The 17,333-nt window shown below is 38.7% G+C and overlaps 1 protein-coding gene across 1 annotated transcript in view; it reads left to right on the top strand.

Moving 5' to 3' along the window:
* Nucleotides 1-17,333, top strand: part of LOC117306308 (pseudouridylate synthase 7 homolog) — a 97,093-nt gene that overhangs the window by 60,961 nt on the left and 18,799 nt on the right. Inside the window, exons 8-11 of the mRNA XM_033790906.1 lie at nt 1,733-1,798; nt 8,315-8,377; nt 10,015-10,140; nt 17,230-17,291. Coding sequence (XP_033646797.1) covers nt 1,733-1,798; nt 8,315-8,377; nt 10,015-10,140; nt 17,230-17,291 — 317 coding nt within the window. The remainder of the gene's footprint in view (nt 1-1,732; nt 1,799-8,314; nt 8,378-10,014; nt 10,141-17,229; nt 17,292-17,333) is intronic.

Raw genomic sequence — 17,333 nt, 5'->3', positions numbered from 1 at the left:
AACTAGGAATTAACTCTGTACAAGAGATGAGGGACAGCATGAGGCTGTTAGAGTAAGCCGAGGCTTGTAGACAACAGACTTTATACAGAAAAACAAACAAACAAACAAACAAACAAACAAACAAACAAACAAACAAACAAACAAACAACGAAGAAGAAACAGGGACAAGACAAACACACAATGACAAAACAAAATGCTGACGAGAAAATACAAAAAATATTAAACCAGGCTAACTGAAGACGACAAAAGTAAATAGATAAGTGGAGAGTACAAAAATATGCACAATATTTTCAGCATGTAAACACTTTGTCCTTAGTTTTGGTCTTAGTAACTGAAATCAGCTTTCAGTTATTATTTTTTTAGGTTTTCTTGAACGAGTCATATGACATCATTTCAAAGGGGAATATTTGGCGGAAAAAATGGTGTTAGTATTATATGAACTTCCTAAACAGTAAGCTTTCTGACTATTAAACTTTTCCTGAAGACGAGCAGAGTGTATTGTTCGAAACGTCGAGACTGCATCGGCTCTTCTCAGAGCCAACACTCACACAAAAGAGTATGTTTACATGGTTGTACCTGCAAGTTTACTATAGGTTTTCTCTGTCAATTTCGGAAAATGAGCAGCCAATTTAACCTCCAAGCTATTCTATTTCGCGCGAAATCGAATGCAACTGAAAAGGGTCATTCGATTTCGTTTTATGATTATTCAAATGTAATGTTGCGTCATTCGACTTAACAAAATAGTCATTCAATTTAACAATTCATCAAAACAGCATTCTAATTCGCAGACGCTTCTTGAGGCGTGTGTATCACGAAAAAGAATGACGATACGCTAAATTGAACAGAGTGCTAAAGGAATTTGACTCATCTGAAAACGAAATTGAATGGCTGAATTCTGAATTTGAAACACAGTAACAACTGGAGAGGCAAAACAGCTTTAATTCGAACGCATGAAAATGAAATTGACTGCTGATTTGCCGAATTTGACCGAGAAAACCTATATTAGTTATAGTTTCTTCCTAAAATTTAACTATTTTTCATCCTTACAAATTCTGTATTACCAAGGAAAGAAAAACAAGATGTTTGCACCATAGTTAATTAAAGTCTTTGGCTACTTGAAATAGTCTGGCCACTGGCAGACTTTGTTTAATTTAAGGATTCTTGTTCAGGTCAAGCACTTTGCAATTCCCTTCAAATTTGTTTTCTTCATCAAAAATGCCCCTTGATTACAGTCCTTAATGAACATTTTTTAGTAAGACCTACACTAAAGTTTGATACTTGAAATATTCCTGTTGTTGCTTTTTTATGCTTAGATAACTCTCAATAGACGCCATATTTATGGCCATGTTGCAGTTTGGCTTGCCGGCGTGTCAAGCGCTCAAGTTATTAACGCAGCTTTGTTGTTCACTAGGCAATCTTGGCATGTTGTTCACTAAGCAATCGCGGGCTTAACGACTTTCTCATGCGAGAGGCACGACTTTGTGTTCCAATTTGTCTGTATAGATAAGATGGCCCATTTGTACTTCATGTAAATTTCAAGGGCACGGAGGCGATGACCTGGGGGTGGAGGCAATCGCCTTTGTTGCTTTTGTGAAGTATCAGGCCTGATAATGAATGATCTGTTATTAATGGTACAGGTAATAAATTAATGAAGCAATTTACCAAGTTGTCTTTTGTTCTGTGACTCATTTACTCACAATCTTTCCTTTTTTAATTTCCTTCTTCCCTACAGAGTTGAAGCTGAAAGACTGTGCAGACTGAACGCCATTCTACGGGGCATCCGATTGGGAAACTTCAGGTGAGCATTTGTGTCTATTGAATTTCCAGTGGGTGGTGAGGAGGGGCAATGTCGTGTTTGCTTAGGCCGTGTCAGAATCAGCGACTTCGGCTAGAGCTTTGGCTAGATCAGCGCATCTGCCAGTGTTGAAGAATAGGCAGACGCGCATGATCTAGCCGTAGCTCTAGCCGATGTCGCTGTTTCTGACACGGCCTTAGATAACTGACTAGCTTCACAGAGGGGGGAACCAGTCTCTAGGACTGTCTGTTGCATTTGACTTTGGCTGGTTACCTATATTTTTTGCTAAGCAAGATTTTCAGTGTTTTTCCTCAACTTACAGAGAATACGATAAGTTCAGCATCTGTCAAAGATCAGGGCCCAATTTCATAAAGCTGTGAAGTAGAAAATACTGCTTTTTAATAGCAAATTTATATGCTTAGCCAAAAACGAGTGGGGCACCAATTGCAAAAATGTAAACTTTTTGGACTTTTGGCTGGTAACCAGTTTCTGCTTAGAAATATTTGTCTGTGCTTAGCAAGTTTTTGTGCTTACAGTCTTTATGAAATTGGTCCTTGACCTACCCCAAGTATGCTGGAAACCTGTCATTAATCAAGCGCCAATCATACCAGCTAAACCAGTCATGCTGAGCGGTCAAGCACACTCAAGCTCAGGTTTCCTGATCAGCAGAGCTGGCTTCAATCTTGGTCTTGAAACTTGTGTCCTCTAATCAAACCACTTAACCAGTATTGCTTCATCTTTCCGATTGGATGTACATAGAGCCTGTAGGTTTTTTGTGTGTGTGCTGTGTAATGCATTTAAATGAACACGTTGCCTTGGATCGGTCGAGTTGGTCTTTGAAAAGCGTTTGTAACCGTTTTTTATAAAATGCATGTGGGCAGAAAGATGTTGTAAAAGTAGAATACAATGATCCACACAAACATGCCTCGAAATTGCATGGTTTTCGTTTTACCTCGTCTACTAACACGGTCGGCCATTTATGGGAGTCAAATTTTTGACTCCCATAAATGGCCGACTGTGTTAGTTCACACAGTAAAAGGAAAACCACGCAACTTTGAGGCAAACTTGTGTGGATCATTGTATTCTACTTTTAAAACATCTTTCCAACCATATACATTTTATAAAAAATGGTTACAAACACTTTTTATAGACCAACTCGTCCGATCCAAGGACCCATACATCCAGTGCATACACTTATGCTAAAAAGAAGGGGTTTGTCGCAGTGTTTCTGGCATGGTAGGCTACTTTGAAGTTTGCACCACAGCACCTTGTAAACCATAACAAGGTGCTTTGTACATGGATATATAAATGTAAAATGGTTAGAACATAAGTGCTTTGGGATGCCTTGAGTGTGAAAAGCACTGGAGACTCTTGTGAAAGGCACTGAAGAGTCTTTCAGTGCCTAGGTCATACATGCACATTTGGATCTGTTTTTATGTACTCCAAAAGCTCCATTATAAGTACCGTATTTTCCTGCGGATAAGACGCGTCTTATTTGACTTTTTAGACCCACAAAACGTTGGTGTGTCTTATCTTTTGTTGCGCCTTGTCTGCTGACGATTGCATTGTTTTTTTGGATGATCACTGCGTGAAATAATAAATACCTTCTTGTCCAGTTCAAATCAACAGTCTTTGTGTGAAGAATCCTTACTCAATAATGCGGTCTATTTAGGCACTGAGACCCTATTTCGTTCGAACAGTGCCACAATCCCCCAGACCGTCCTTTCATTCCAACAATGCCACGACAGGCTGATCCCCCATGGCGGTGCTTCCTTTGCATAAAATGCCGCAATGCGTCTAGCCCCGCGAAATGATATTGCTTTCGGTCAAACAGACGGTCCAATTTTTGGGGTCATTTTAGGGTCCTGCGTCTTGTCCGCCAAGCGTCTTATCCGCAGGAAAATACAGTACTCAAAAAGTGTCATCATTCGTACAAGAACAACCCATAGTATACAATTTATCATTATCACTCAAGATATACTATTGGCAATGTGATGAACCAAGGCAACACAAATCAGCATGGTGAGAAAACCTTTATAAACTTATTTAATACAGAATTTTAGAAGAAAAAAAATACAAAAACGGGCAGTTTGGGGTAAAAAAAAAAATACATAAAAAACCTGTTTCTGAAAGAGATAATGACTAGAGCATTATTATCATGGTTATTCCCTCTTAACCTCTTGCACCTTGATCCTACCCAACAGCCAGGGCCTAATTTCATGGCTCTGCTTACCGCTGAATTCTGCGCTTACAATCACCATTCTCTGCATACATGCGAGCGCCAAAACTCTGCGCTGTAAATATAGAATGCCCAGTATTGTGGGGGTACGCTCGTGCACAAGCCAAAATATCTAGCTAACCCGTGAAATACACTTGACGTAAGCACAGATGCTTCCGCAAACGCCCATTTACTTAAGTAAAAACGAAAATGGGCCCTGCTCTCCAATCTGACAGTGCTTTCCCCCCGAAAGAGGAAATTGACTGGCCTGGTTTTGACAGGGCAGTCATGGGACCAGTCTATAAATATCGAATTAGTTAACCAAATCCCCCAAACTATGACTGAATAATGGTTTGCTCGGACAGTTGGTTTCAGCTAAGATAACGGCTATATCAGCTGTCATCAATGTACATAAAACGGGCGTAATATTCTTCCTAGTTTAATAATAATATAGTGTAATATCGAAGTCTTACATAGCGCACGTATCTACCAAACAAGGTAGTATATATATATACAAGCTACCAAACAAGGTAGTATATAAATACAAGCTGAGTATATACAAACTTTCAGAAAGATAGGTTTCAGAGACCCAATCATGTAGCACCTTATAGGGTCTACAAGGTGCTACGGCGCGCATACAGCAGCCATAGCCAGGAATACTGGGGCGAACCCCGTCTCCTATCGATAAGTGCACTGGGTTCTTTTACATTTTGTTTGCCCTTTTGTGTATCATTGCCTGAACGTGCCGTTTCTTTTTGCCAGCTGTTAAGTTCAGTTCAGTTCAATACAACATTTATTTCCAATTCCTCAATCAATATAAATACAATGTTTACAAAGTGATACACAAAAATGCAGGAAATTGGGGGCAACAACCAAGTAAGCACAGCTTGTGTAAGGAATTGCCCATACAAAGAAAACATCCAATATAATAGAATTGCGAGAACTGTCTGCTTGGACAGAAGTTTCATTTGCACTGCAGCCCCCTATTAGAACAGTCTTAAAGGACGGACACCTTTGGCAATAGACCCTTCCCAGGAAATATGTAAATTGCACATAGCGTGTGCGCACTAACCTTTTGGTTGGCAAAATGAGGGAACATCGCGCTGTTTTGTACACGGCTAATGAGTGCGTGACGCAGACGCAATTGCGCGTCTGCTTAGTTCACAACTCTATGGCGTTTGCCAACCAACAGGGTCTGTGCGCATGCGTGAATGTGATTAGCATATTTCATGGGAAGGGTCCATTGTCACAGACTATTCTCGCTTGGTGTATCCCAACATATGCCACAATAACAAACCTGTGAACATTTTGACTCTATTGGTCATCAAAGTTGCAAGAGAATTATGAAATATGATTCCTGTTGAAGGCACTGGACACTGTTGGTAATTGCTCAAAATAATTGTTAGCGAAACAACTTTTGAGCAACGGAGAGCTGTTGATAACTAGTATAAAACATTGTGAGAAACGGCTCCCTCTTAAGTACATAAATTTTCAGAAAGAAATAATTTCTCGCTCCAATAATAAAAGACTTGAGCTGAAGCCTTCTGAAAGCACACAAAGTAATGCAACTTTCAAAGGTGTGTTGTTCTTGTACCTGTTGGGATACACAAAGTGAGAATATTGGTCTTTGACAATCTGACAATTACCAAAGATGTCCAGTGCCTTTTAAAAAAGGTTGTGGGCTGCACCTCACCAATGCTAATTTTTCTGATGTTTTTCATTAAGCAAACCTGCCCACATTGTAGCTCCCCTTGATGATGCAGAGTATCTTGGCCACCGTTAAGGGTCAGACCTTTCAGAGGTTGTTGTCTACTTTCAAAATCACTTCCTGTCCTACACTGAAACCTCATTAGCCTGTTTGAGTTATGGCGGACAGTACACAGTTTGGTTTGGGAGTATACAGACAAATTGACCAAAACCTATTAGTGTCCAATATTGTGGCCGCCATCCATTCATAATGGCTAATGGGTTTTTACTCCCCTTGTCATATCTTGTTGGTCAAAACACAATGTCCACAGATTTACATTCAACTTACACAGTGCGAAGATAATGATAGTAGAAAGCTTACCTTAAAATACTACTAGCTGAGGTGCTGTAGTTTTGAGAAATTAGTAAAGCATTGTAACAAAAGTAAGTTTTTTGTAGCTTGTTTTACTCATTTCTCAAAAACTACAGTACCTCAGCAAGTAATATTTTAAGGGAAGTTTTCTACCATCAATAGCTTGATCGTTTGTTTTTTGTTTTGCACTAAAAATACCCGAACCAAAAAGAGATTTCTGAATGAGCAAGTGTGTGGGGGAGTGCGTACGTGTGCCAGAGAAATCAAACCGGGAATGCTGCGTGCTGCGTGCTTCATTGATGTACTCGTAACTCGAAGCGCATACGGTTTGCCCTACAAGTTGGCGACTTTCATAGCAACGAAGGGGTTATTCAATCTGGTCTATACAGACAAATTGACCCAAACCTATTAGTGTCCAAGTACCGTGTCCACCATCCCATCATAATGGATAATGGGTTTTTACTCCTCTTGTCATTTCTCGTCATCGTTACCATTCTTCTTGACGCTTGCTTGAATGGAATTGGTGTCAACTAGAACCAGCCCACGTCTGAGCAATCAGTGCAAGTGTCAGAACAGTTGAGTCCTCACTCAAACCAACTGACTAATCGGACACTGTCGCTGTCACTGGTGACAGATTAAATCACTAAACTGTGACTGAAGGCCGCCTTTTCTTTTATTTTGACTTCTTTCAAATCCTGTCATTCCGGTTGCATCAGCCATTGAAATGGCATAAAATTTTCTTGCGATTTGTGGGACGTTTTCTTATCAAGAGTACTGTCCACCATTGGCTGTTTTTTGTCATGTTTTTTTGTTAAAGACACTGGACACTATTAGTAATTGTCAAAGACCAGTCTTCTCACTTGGTGTATCTAAACATATGATCAAAATAACAAATCTGTGAAAATTTGAACTCAATTGGTCGTCAAAGTTGCTAGATAATAATGGAAGAAAAAACACCCTTGTCACGCGCAGTTGTGTGTTTTCCGATGCGTGATTTCGGGACCTCAAAATCTAATTACTTCTTTCTCAAAAACGAGCCGTTTCTCACAATGTTTTATACTATCAACAGCTCTCCATTGCTTGTTACCAAGTAGGTTTATATGCGAACAACTATTTTGAGTAATTACCAATAGTGTCCACTGATTTTAAAGGGAAGGTACACGTTTGGTTATTGTCAAAGACCAGTGTTGTCAAAGACCAGTGTTCTCATTTGGTGTATCCCATCATAAGCATAAAATAGCAAGCCTGTGAAAATTTAGGCTCAATTGGTCATCACAGTTGCGAGAAAATTATGAAAGAAAAAACATGCTTGTTGGACAAATTTGTGTGCTTCGTGCTAGGAATAAAAGACTTCTAGCTAGAAGTCTTTTATTATTTTAGTGAGAAATTACCCTTTTCTCAAAATCTATGTTACTTCAGAGGGAATCGTTTCCCACAATGTTTTATACTATCAACAGCTCTCCAACGCTTGTAATACCAAGTCAGTTTTTAAGTTAATATTTGTTTTGAGTAATTACCAAACATATACCTCCCATAAAGAGTACTGTCTACCTTTTGTTCAAGTATATTGCCTTTGGTAATTGGAAAAGTAGGAAATGGGACTCTAAGAGTGTGCACAAAAAAAGTCAAGCAATGACGTCTGAATAAGAAAGCTGTATAAATGGGGTGCTTGATGTAGCACTTTTTGAATGTACAGCTGTCGCTAACACTAATAGATACGTCTGCCTGTCTGCCGGGGTGTTTTTTCTACAGTGACACTTGGTCATTAGTCTTTTTTATATACTGGATACACTTGGCACCATGAGTCAGTAGTCATTTGGACAGTAACAACTTATTTAACAACTTTATTACAAACCTCATACTATGTTAGGCGCCCCTCCCCTGGATCCGCCCTTTTCGGTATGGTGCAATGCCCATGGTAGCAATATTACTGTGTGTTCTCCTTTCTGTTTTGTTAGGCCTTTTAATTTTTTTCTGTGATTTTTGTTAATGATCTTAAGTGTTGTTCTTTGTATGTCTATGCCCTATGTTGCTTTCTTCTTCCTTGCTTTTTCTGGGATTTGGGAGACAAATGCGCATTTTTGCGACAGTTAGTTTAATTTTTATGCTACATGTATCCTTAGCTGCAGCATCCCTCTGTCGTTTTAAGCTTTTAAATATATTTCAATGATTGTACCTTGTACGTCTGAAGTTATTGCCTTAAAAATATTTGTACTGTTATTGATGTTATTTTTTTCTTCAGATATGTGAAAGATCATTTGAGTCTTGGAGACCATTCTGGAAACCATTTTGTTATTGTATTACGGTAAGAACACAATATAAAATCAAACATCTATAAGAATAAAAATATCAAAGTCTTATATAGCACACGTATCTACCAATAAAGGTACTCAAGGCGCTGAGTATATACAAACTTTCAGAGAGATAGGTTATTGCATTGATGAATTCTGAGACCCAATTGTTTAGCACCTTCTAAGGGTTAACAAGGTGCTACGGCGCATACAGCAGCCACAGCCTGGAACACCGTACTTAGAAACCGTTTGATTGAGAGTTTTGAAGCACCGAGTACACAGTGCTTATCACCAATCGTTGTAAGGTATAACCAAAAATAAAACAAATATTTAGATTATTGGCAATAAATGTAATTCTTAAAAAAATAACCTTGTGCATTACTGGTGGAGTTTTGCAGCTACAGTTAAAGGCCGCATGGTTGGACCTACTTCCATTCACATAAAGAGGTCAAAGTAAAGGTCAAATTTTCAATGTAGTTTGTAACAGTATCCCAATTTCCAAACACAAAACTAAGTTTCCTGTTTCATGTTATTTTTGTTGATATTTCTACTAACAAAAATTGATTAAAGAAATAAACAATATTAGCAATGTCTGAACATTTTTTGTGATATATTATACTGAAATTATTAATAATAATAGAAAGTTCTCATACAGAAATGAATGGTCTCTAAAAGGTTAGAAGACATTGGACACTATTGGTAATTGTCAAAGACCAGTCTTCTCACTTGGTGTATCTCAACATATGCATAAAATAGCAAATCTGTGAAAATTTGAGCTCCATCAGTCGTCAAAGTTGCGTGATAACTACGAAAGAAATAATACCCTTGTCACACGAAGTTGTGTGCTTTCAGTTGTGTGCTTTCGAGACCTCAAATTCTAAATCTGAGGTCTCAAAATCAAATTCGTGAAAAATTACTTCTTTCTCAAAAACTATGTTACTTCAGAGGGAGCCATTTCTACCAATGTTTTATACTATCAACCTCTCCCCATTACTCGTTACCAAGTACGGTTTTATGCTAATAGTTATTTCAAGTAATTACCAATAGTGTCCCTTGCCTTTAATATTAATAGACAGTTCTTACACAGAAATTAATAGTCTCTTAAAGGTTAATCTAAAGACATGTTTTTGCATTCCCATGCAGAATTTAACTTTCCCTAGGAAACCCAAAACACTCAGTTTTCTTGAAACTCAATTTTTCATTGGGCCTACAGTCATTAAATGTCCTTCTACCTGGGGGCATGTGACATCAGTGTGTAGCAAACGTAGGCGGTGCCTGGCGGGCCTGCCCAGAACTCCCAAATTTCGCCCAGCGCTCTGAGCAAAATACATTGTGCTGCTTAGCACAAATTTCAAAAGTATTGTCCACTGTGCATTGATCTGAAACACAGCTAATGATAAGGAATATCAGCGGCACAGAAAAAGAACACCATCAAAGCGCCATTCAACTTATTGCGTGGCCCATGAACAGTTTGGAAACCTGGCTCCACATCAGCATTAATGGTCCCATAATTAAACATTAATAATTTGGTTGATGCTCTAGCCAAAGTGGACTTGAAGAAAATTGGATTTATTGCCCACCACTAAAATTGGTCTAGCTACAACACTTTATGACATGATATTAATTTGGAAGATGTGTTTTCTTTGTGCAGAGATGTAGACGGGACACAAGAGCAGATTGATCGTGCCATGATATCCATGAGAGATGTAGGCTTCATCAATTACTTTGGTATGCAACGCTTTGGAAACTCTCAAGTAGCCACTCATCTAGTTGGCAGGTTAGTACCGCTTGCCCCTCTCCTCCAAAGCCCAGATACATGTAGACAAACAAGAACTAATGAATATATTCTTGATGTCTTTCTTAAAGACCCTGGACACTAGTGGTAATTGTCAAAATCAGTCTTCTCACTTGGTGTATCTCAACATATGCATAAAATAACAAACCTGTGAAAATTTTAGCTTGATTGGTCGTCGGAGTTGCGAGATAACTATGGAAGAAAAAAATACCCTTGTCACACGAAGTTGTGTGCTTTCAGATGCTTGATTTCGAGACCTCAAATTCAAAATCTGAGGTCTCAAAATCAAATTCCTGGAAAATTACTTCTTTCTCGAAAACTACGTCACTTCATAGGGAGCCGTTTCTCACAATGCTTTATACTATCAACTTCTCCCCATTACTCGTTACTAAGTGAGGTTTTATGCTGATAATTATTTTGAGTAATTACCAACAGTGTCCACTGCCTTTAAAGGCACTGGACACTTTTGGTTAGACCTAGTAATAACAACAATAACTAGTTCTTATATAATGCATTTCACAATAACATTTCATTGGCTTTACATCAGTGCACTAGTCATTGGGCTAATATTTCTCAGTTCCCGGTGGAGTATACAGTCCTGAGCTGTTGTGGCGCTCCAGTGACTTTTTCATCCACAATATCAATCTCTACCCTAGCAGGTATTCATTTATACCTCTGGGAGTCTCACTTGGTTTCTCCCAACATATGCATAAAATAACAAACCAGTGAAAATATGGGCTCATTACATGTAGGTCATGGTTAAAGGCAGTGGACACTATTGGTAATTACTCAAAATAATTGTTGGCATAAAACCTTACTTGGTAACGAGTAATGGGAAGCTGTTGATAGTTTAAAACATTGTGAGAAACGGCTCCCTATGAAGTGACATAGTTTTTGAGAAATAAGTAATTTTTCACGAATTTGATTTCGAGACCTCAAGTTTAGAATTTGAGGTCTCGAAATCAAGCATCTGAAAGCACACAACTTTGTGTGACATGGGGTGTTTTTCTTTCATAGTTATCTCGCAACTCCGATGACCAATTGAGCTCAAATTTTCACAGGTTTGTTATTTTATGCATATTTTGAGATACACGAAGTGAGAAGACTGGTCTGTGACAATTGCCAATAGTGTCCAGTGTCTTTAAGAGAAAATAATGAAAGGAAAAACACCCTTGTCGCACAAATTTGTGTGCTTTCAGATGCATAATAAAAGGCTTCAGGTCTGAAGTTTTTTTTCAGACTTTGCACGACATTTACGTGATTTATGTGAAAGGAGTTTTTAAAAGTTGATGCATAACTTGTCAATGTAAAGGTTTTGTCTGGGCTTTTGATAAATTGGTTGAGCTAATTTGTGTGTGGTTGGCGAGGCAGCCAAAAATGAATCATTTCGTCAGCCAAAGGCCATTTGTATTACAAAAGCCTTACAAGATCTTTAATCTTTTTCAAGACAGTGTGTGAAAAGACAAGTCCAAAACACATCTTTCCGATATATCAGAATCGTCAATAAACAGATTTCCTATGGGATTCTGATAATTTTTTGCACTAGTCTTTGCGAAATGGGTGGAGTTTACTATGAACAGGATTTAAAAAATCTTTAAGATGATCATTTTCAGGTGTGAGACAGTTTAGCCCTTTTTCCCCATTTGCAGTTAGTCAGAAGGAAATCCTGCTCTTTGATCTACTTATCTAAAGCTGAGGATACTGTTCCCAGATGCTCCTTGAATTCTATAACTCCAGGGGTCGATTTCACAGAAATGTTCCAAATTTAGGACTAGTCCCAAGACTCTTTAGGAGATATTAAAAACTTAATGCTAAACTGGAGATAAGACTAGCCTTAACTCTTTGTAAAATCCACCCCAGGGGTTACTTAAGTGGAAATGTCATCATTTCAACTTGCCTCATAAAAATTTGATCCTAGTTTGAGACCTTCTTCTTTCTTTTTTTCTTTTTTTAGCAGTGACTCATTCCTGCATTACATGTATAAGCTGTGATCGATTACATGTTTCTTGAACTGTCTGTTGACTGATTCAACTGTATGGTTCAACACTGAGCTCTGAGTGCATGCCTGTATGCTACATTTTTTTAAAGGGCAAGGGCACCAAGGCATTTACTCCTTGGTAAAGGGCACCCTGTGAGGATATTGTAAGTTTCTACTGGAGAATTTCAAGGGCATCAAGGCAATGACCAGGGGGCATGGAGGCAATCGCCTTCATTGCCTCCGTGAATTATCAGGCCTGAGCGCATACAATAGACCCTGACCGTACTGCACCCATCTTCATCTTATTCCCCGTATACACAATGGCACTGATAGTTTTAATTCTCAATTTCATAATTAGGGGCTCAGACTACTGCCCCCATCGGCCTCAGTTTGGATGACGTTAGTTTGAAAGGAAATCTTAATAAGATGGCTGCTTATGATAAAAGTTTATATACCTCATTAGGCTTTTCCGCCTTAGCAACATCGGGTGGTTATTTTCCCAGGGGTGTATTAATGCTGGAGCCTGTTTCAGACCTTGATATTGATGTATGAACTTGTCTAGATGTTGGGTGCATCGGAAAGCTTCATGTATACAAGCTCATGGGGTTTTCCTCCTGTGCTAATCCCCAATGCAATATCTAAGAGATTTGGCAACTGTAGAGGTTGGTGTGAGAATCTATTGCCAGCCATAAAGAGTGCAAAAATTCTATCTTTTCACTGTATCAGAGCTGACAGCTCCTTCTGATATCGCTGAAGGTTCCCTGAAAGTAAACCAATCTTTGCATTTTCTGATGAACTATTTTGAAATTTTCCCTGAATATGGAAGCTTTGTCCCTCATATATCAAATGTAATTCTAAATATCTCCATGATTGCTGGACAAAGTCTTTCGACTTGAAGCAGCCAAAGCTGTCCAAATGTTGGCAGCTCTGCTGTATAAGAGCCAAGACAACAGAATTGAATTGAAATGTGGCAATACTTGGGAAGAGAACGTTCAAACTTTTATTTGGAAGACCTTTTTATGTCTACATGGTGAAAATATTGAGAAGAGGAAATAAAATTCCCACTCAAATTTGAAAAGGCTATCGGCCTGAAGTTTTTTTAAATAATATTTTAAAAGCATCTAGAAGCACACAAGTTTGTGCTACAAGGGTGTTTTTTCTTTCATTATTCTCTTGCAATTTTGATGACCAAATGAGCCCAATTTTGCACAGGTTTGTTATTTTATGCTTATGTTGTGAGGTACACCAAGTGAGAAGACTGGTCTTTGACAATTACCAAAGGTGTACAGTGCCTTTAAAGGCAAAAAAAACAACAAACTCACTAGCTTTTAGAAAACATAAATCCACACAATGTTTGAATATCTCCACCTCTGTAATTCCCTCTTATTGAATTCACACTTTAACCCGTCAACAAATCCAGAAAATGTTTCAGAAACTGTCCTCAATTATTGAAAGGATTGTTATCTTCGTTTTAGGGGGTTGACCAAGTCCATGGTCCAACACTCATCCCATCCAGGTCCCTATAATCCAACAGGTGCAAGATGATTGTTTACAGTGACACCTGTCTTAACATCCCAAACACAAACAACCTGAGTGACGTCATGTCATATGAGCAAATACAGTTATGAAAATTAAACCCCTGGGAAAATTATGGGGGGGGGGGGGGCAAGTTGACTGGGGGTTATAAAGACATTTGGAGTCTGGTTTAATGGACCATCTGATATCCAGATGTGGGAGTGTGTCAATGGAGGACTCCCAACATATGAGCCAGTAGCATGTCCCGGGGGAGAGCATACAGCATGTACAGGGGGTATGCTAAGGAAGGGAACGCCTGTGATGTACGTGCGACTTAAATGTACAATTAAAGTAGAAAAACATTATAAACAGAGTTTCTAAGGTGATGATACAACATGGCTGCCATGGATGGTGGTCGGGTTGGCGTAGTGATATCTTCCCTGGCCTTCCACCTCTAGGACTCGGGTTCGAATCTCACCAAGAGCACTACGTGGATTGGGTATTCAGGTCCCTTCCTGACTGCGTGGGTTTTCCCTGGAATATTTTTGGGGGGTTTTCCTCCCACATCTTAAACTGAAACTTCCTTCCTTGTCTTCTCTCCATTTGGGTTCTTGGCTAGTACCATGAACAAGTTCGCTTTTCTGAGAGTCCTTGACGTCACAACCAGAATAAATGAAATTAAATGAAATTGTTTGTTAGCAGCTTTTGTGGGGTACCTTTCAATGTACATGAGTCTGTGACTCACTGAAACTGCTAGACCTATAAAGGAAGGTAAAACACACATGTGACAGTGAGTCACTAATGCCTAGACTTTCTTACAATAGTTTTCTCATATATAAAGGGAGTGGTTTAGAAAAAAAGAACAAAGGTATAAGGCCAGGTCAAAGTGTTACCTGTTGGCAGACAAATCCTCTCCTCGTGTTCCTGTGCCACTTTGAGGGACTCATTTCAAAAGAATACGTTCAGGAAGGGAAATGAAACTTGCAGAAATAGTTTTTGAAAGTGGCATATACATGTAGTTTCATACCAGCCCACTTGTGGTTAAGTATCTGACTTGAATGCAAATTTTGCTTTGTTTGTTAAAAGGGAGGGTATACATTTGGTAGTTACTCCAAAAGTCAATGACCATAAAAAGATTACTTGTTAAAGAGCACGGAAGAGCTGTATAGTACATGTATATATTAAAACATTGTGGAAATGGCTCCCTTTTAAGTAGTGTAGTTCTCAAGAAAGTGGTAATTTTTTACAAACAAATTTAAATCTGAGAAAAGCTTTAGGCAAAATTATTTCCCAATGTTTTCTTTAAAATGATAATAATAACAATCGTTTTTTACACAGCGCTTTATACACCTAAAGGGCGTCTTAAAGTGCATCCATGATTAGTATCCCTGGTCACTGGGACATTTAATTAATTAATTCCTTAAACCATCTCAGCTCCCTGGGGAGTACACAGCCTGAGAGGTTTCCTTTATTTAGGAAAGTTTTACAGATATCTCTTTAGTAAAGAAATTACTTCAGAACTGGAGACATGCAAAATACACATGCATTTCTAATAAGCCGCAGTTGTACAAGTATGCATCTTGTACATGTTGGTGCCAAACATTGTGTGATGACTGACCGAAGTCAAAGCTGTAAATCTGACTCTGTGTTTAGTCATAATACACAGTGCAGAAACCTTGGACCCAATTCCATGTTAAATTAGGTAACAGGGTGGCGTGTTGTGGCCGAGCAGTCTAGTTCACCGGACCCAAGCTCTGGTGTTGTCAGCAGCAGAGTGTGGGTTCATGTCCCAGTCATGACACTTGTGCCCTTGAGCTAGGCGCTGAAACATGAATTCATCGTAACAAGTTTGGAAGGTAGTGCATTTTGCTCTACCAGCCAGGCTCCTAGTGGATGATACCTATGACTACATCCTTACAGACCGTGAGGAGGGTAACTTTGTTTCAGCCCCAGGAGTAGATGGCAACCCTGAGCATGCCCCTGGTGGCAGTTGATTTGATTGCCCAAATTAGGGTTTTGATTTGTGATGTAAGGTGATCTCTCATATATAGCAAATATGAAGATGTCTTTTTTATCCTACATGTATAAAAAAATAAAATAATAATGGAGCTCAGGATACAAAATAAACAGTTCAAAAGAAATGAACAGAAAAAGTTTGTAGAGAGTCGCTGGTCATTGTTTAACTGCAAAGAGGTGGGTTTTGAGGACAGTTTTGAAAGAAGATGTTGTATTTGCAGTCCTGATGTGGCAGGGAAGACTATTCCACACCTTCCCCTCAGTAACCAAGAAAGAACGTGCTCCCCATGTGTTCTTTGCCATATGTTCTACGAGGAGACGTTGATCGGCTGATCTTAGGTTACTGCGGAAAGGTGCATACTGAGTGATGAGATCTGAGATGTACGTAGGATGGCGCCATGTTGTGCGATTTTGTATGCTATTTTGTTTGGGGAAATGAAAATTCAGATTTATCTTAACACACAGCTAGAGACAATTCACAACTAAACATGGATGAGAAATGTCTTGTGGAAGTTTTTGTTTGATAAAGAAATCCTGGGCCAATTTCATAAAGCTGTATACATGTAAGCAAATTTTGTGTGCTTATTGTAGCAGACAAATGTCCGTAAGCATAAACGTCTTTGAGAAAGAGGTAATTTCTCACTCAAATAATAAGTGACTTCAGCTGAAGCCTTTTATTATGCGTCTGAAAGCACACAAAGTAAAGCAACAAGGGGTGTTTTAGATGACCAATTACTCACAGGCTTGTTATTCTAGGCATATGTCGGGATACACCAAGTGAGAAGATTGGTCTTTGACAATTACCAAACGTGTCTAATGCGTTTAAAATGTAGAAGTGCTACATTCTTTATCATGCGGGGATGTTTTGTTCACATTAAGGGCTTAAACAATATTGGTTTGTATACTTATAGTATCTAACCAGGCTCTAATATAATTGATCCCCAGCCTGGATATAATACCATAGGTATTTGTGTTTGTCCATTGAACAGGTGCACACGTAGACAAAAAGTTTTAAATGGCTTTATACAATGGCTCCAGGAAATTGAGCGAAACCAAGCGTTAAAGAGGCGTCGGGAAATTGTAAACGGCAGACAAATAGAGTGAAGAAAAACAACCTCTAGGGATATGAGTTTATCTTTGTATCTTTCTGGAATAGGTTGTTTTTTCTTTACATTGTTTATAAAAGCACAACAGATTAAGCAATTACCCAGTACTTGATGTTTTTGTTGTTTAAGCCTCACTCATCTTTTTAAAGTATCGGGTAGCTGCACATGTGCATATTAGAAGCTATTATAAAGTATTTTTTTCAGCTTTTGTTGGGGGTATTGTAGCATTTTTTATGCTTGTTTGTTCAAGTGAGCTTCCCTAAATGTTTTGGAATAATATGCTCAGGTGAGCTTCCCAAAATGTTTTGATGGTTTTCCTATTGTTAATATCTTTGTTCATGGGTGCCATTCAGAATACTTAATTCAACATGAGATTTTACCATAACTCATTGAATTTCTCCCTTTATGAATAGAAAACAAGGTCTAAGCTTATTTTTTTCTGTGTTTCTTTGATAGAGCCGTTCTTCATAGCAACTGGGAAGAAGCAGTGGACTTGATTCTCAAACCAAGAGAAGGATGTAAGTTATTAGGCCAGAGATCATTTTCATACACAGCTCTCA

Source organism: Asterias rubens, chromosome 2 (genome assembly GCF_902459465.1).
Source record: "Asterias rubens chromosome 2, eAstRub1.3, whole genome shotgun sequence".
NCBI classification, from domain to species: domain Eukaryota; kingdom Metazoa; phylum Echinodermata; class Asteroidea; order Forcipulatida; family Asteriidae; genus Asterias; species Asterias rubens.
Note: the sequence above shows the minus strand (reverse complement) of the source record. Positions and strands in the feature narration are given on the sequence as shown.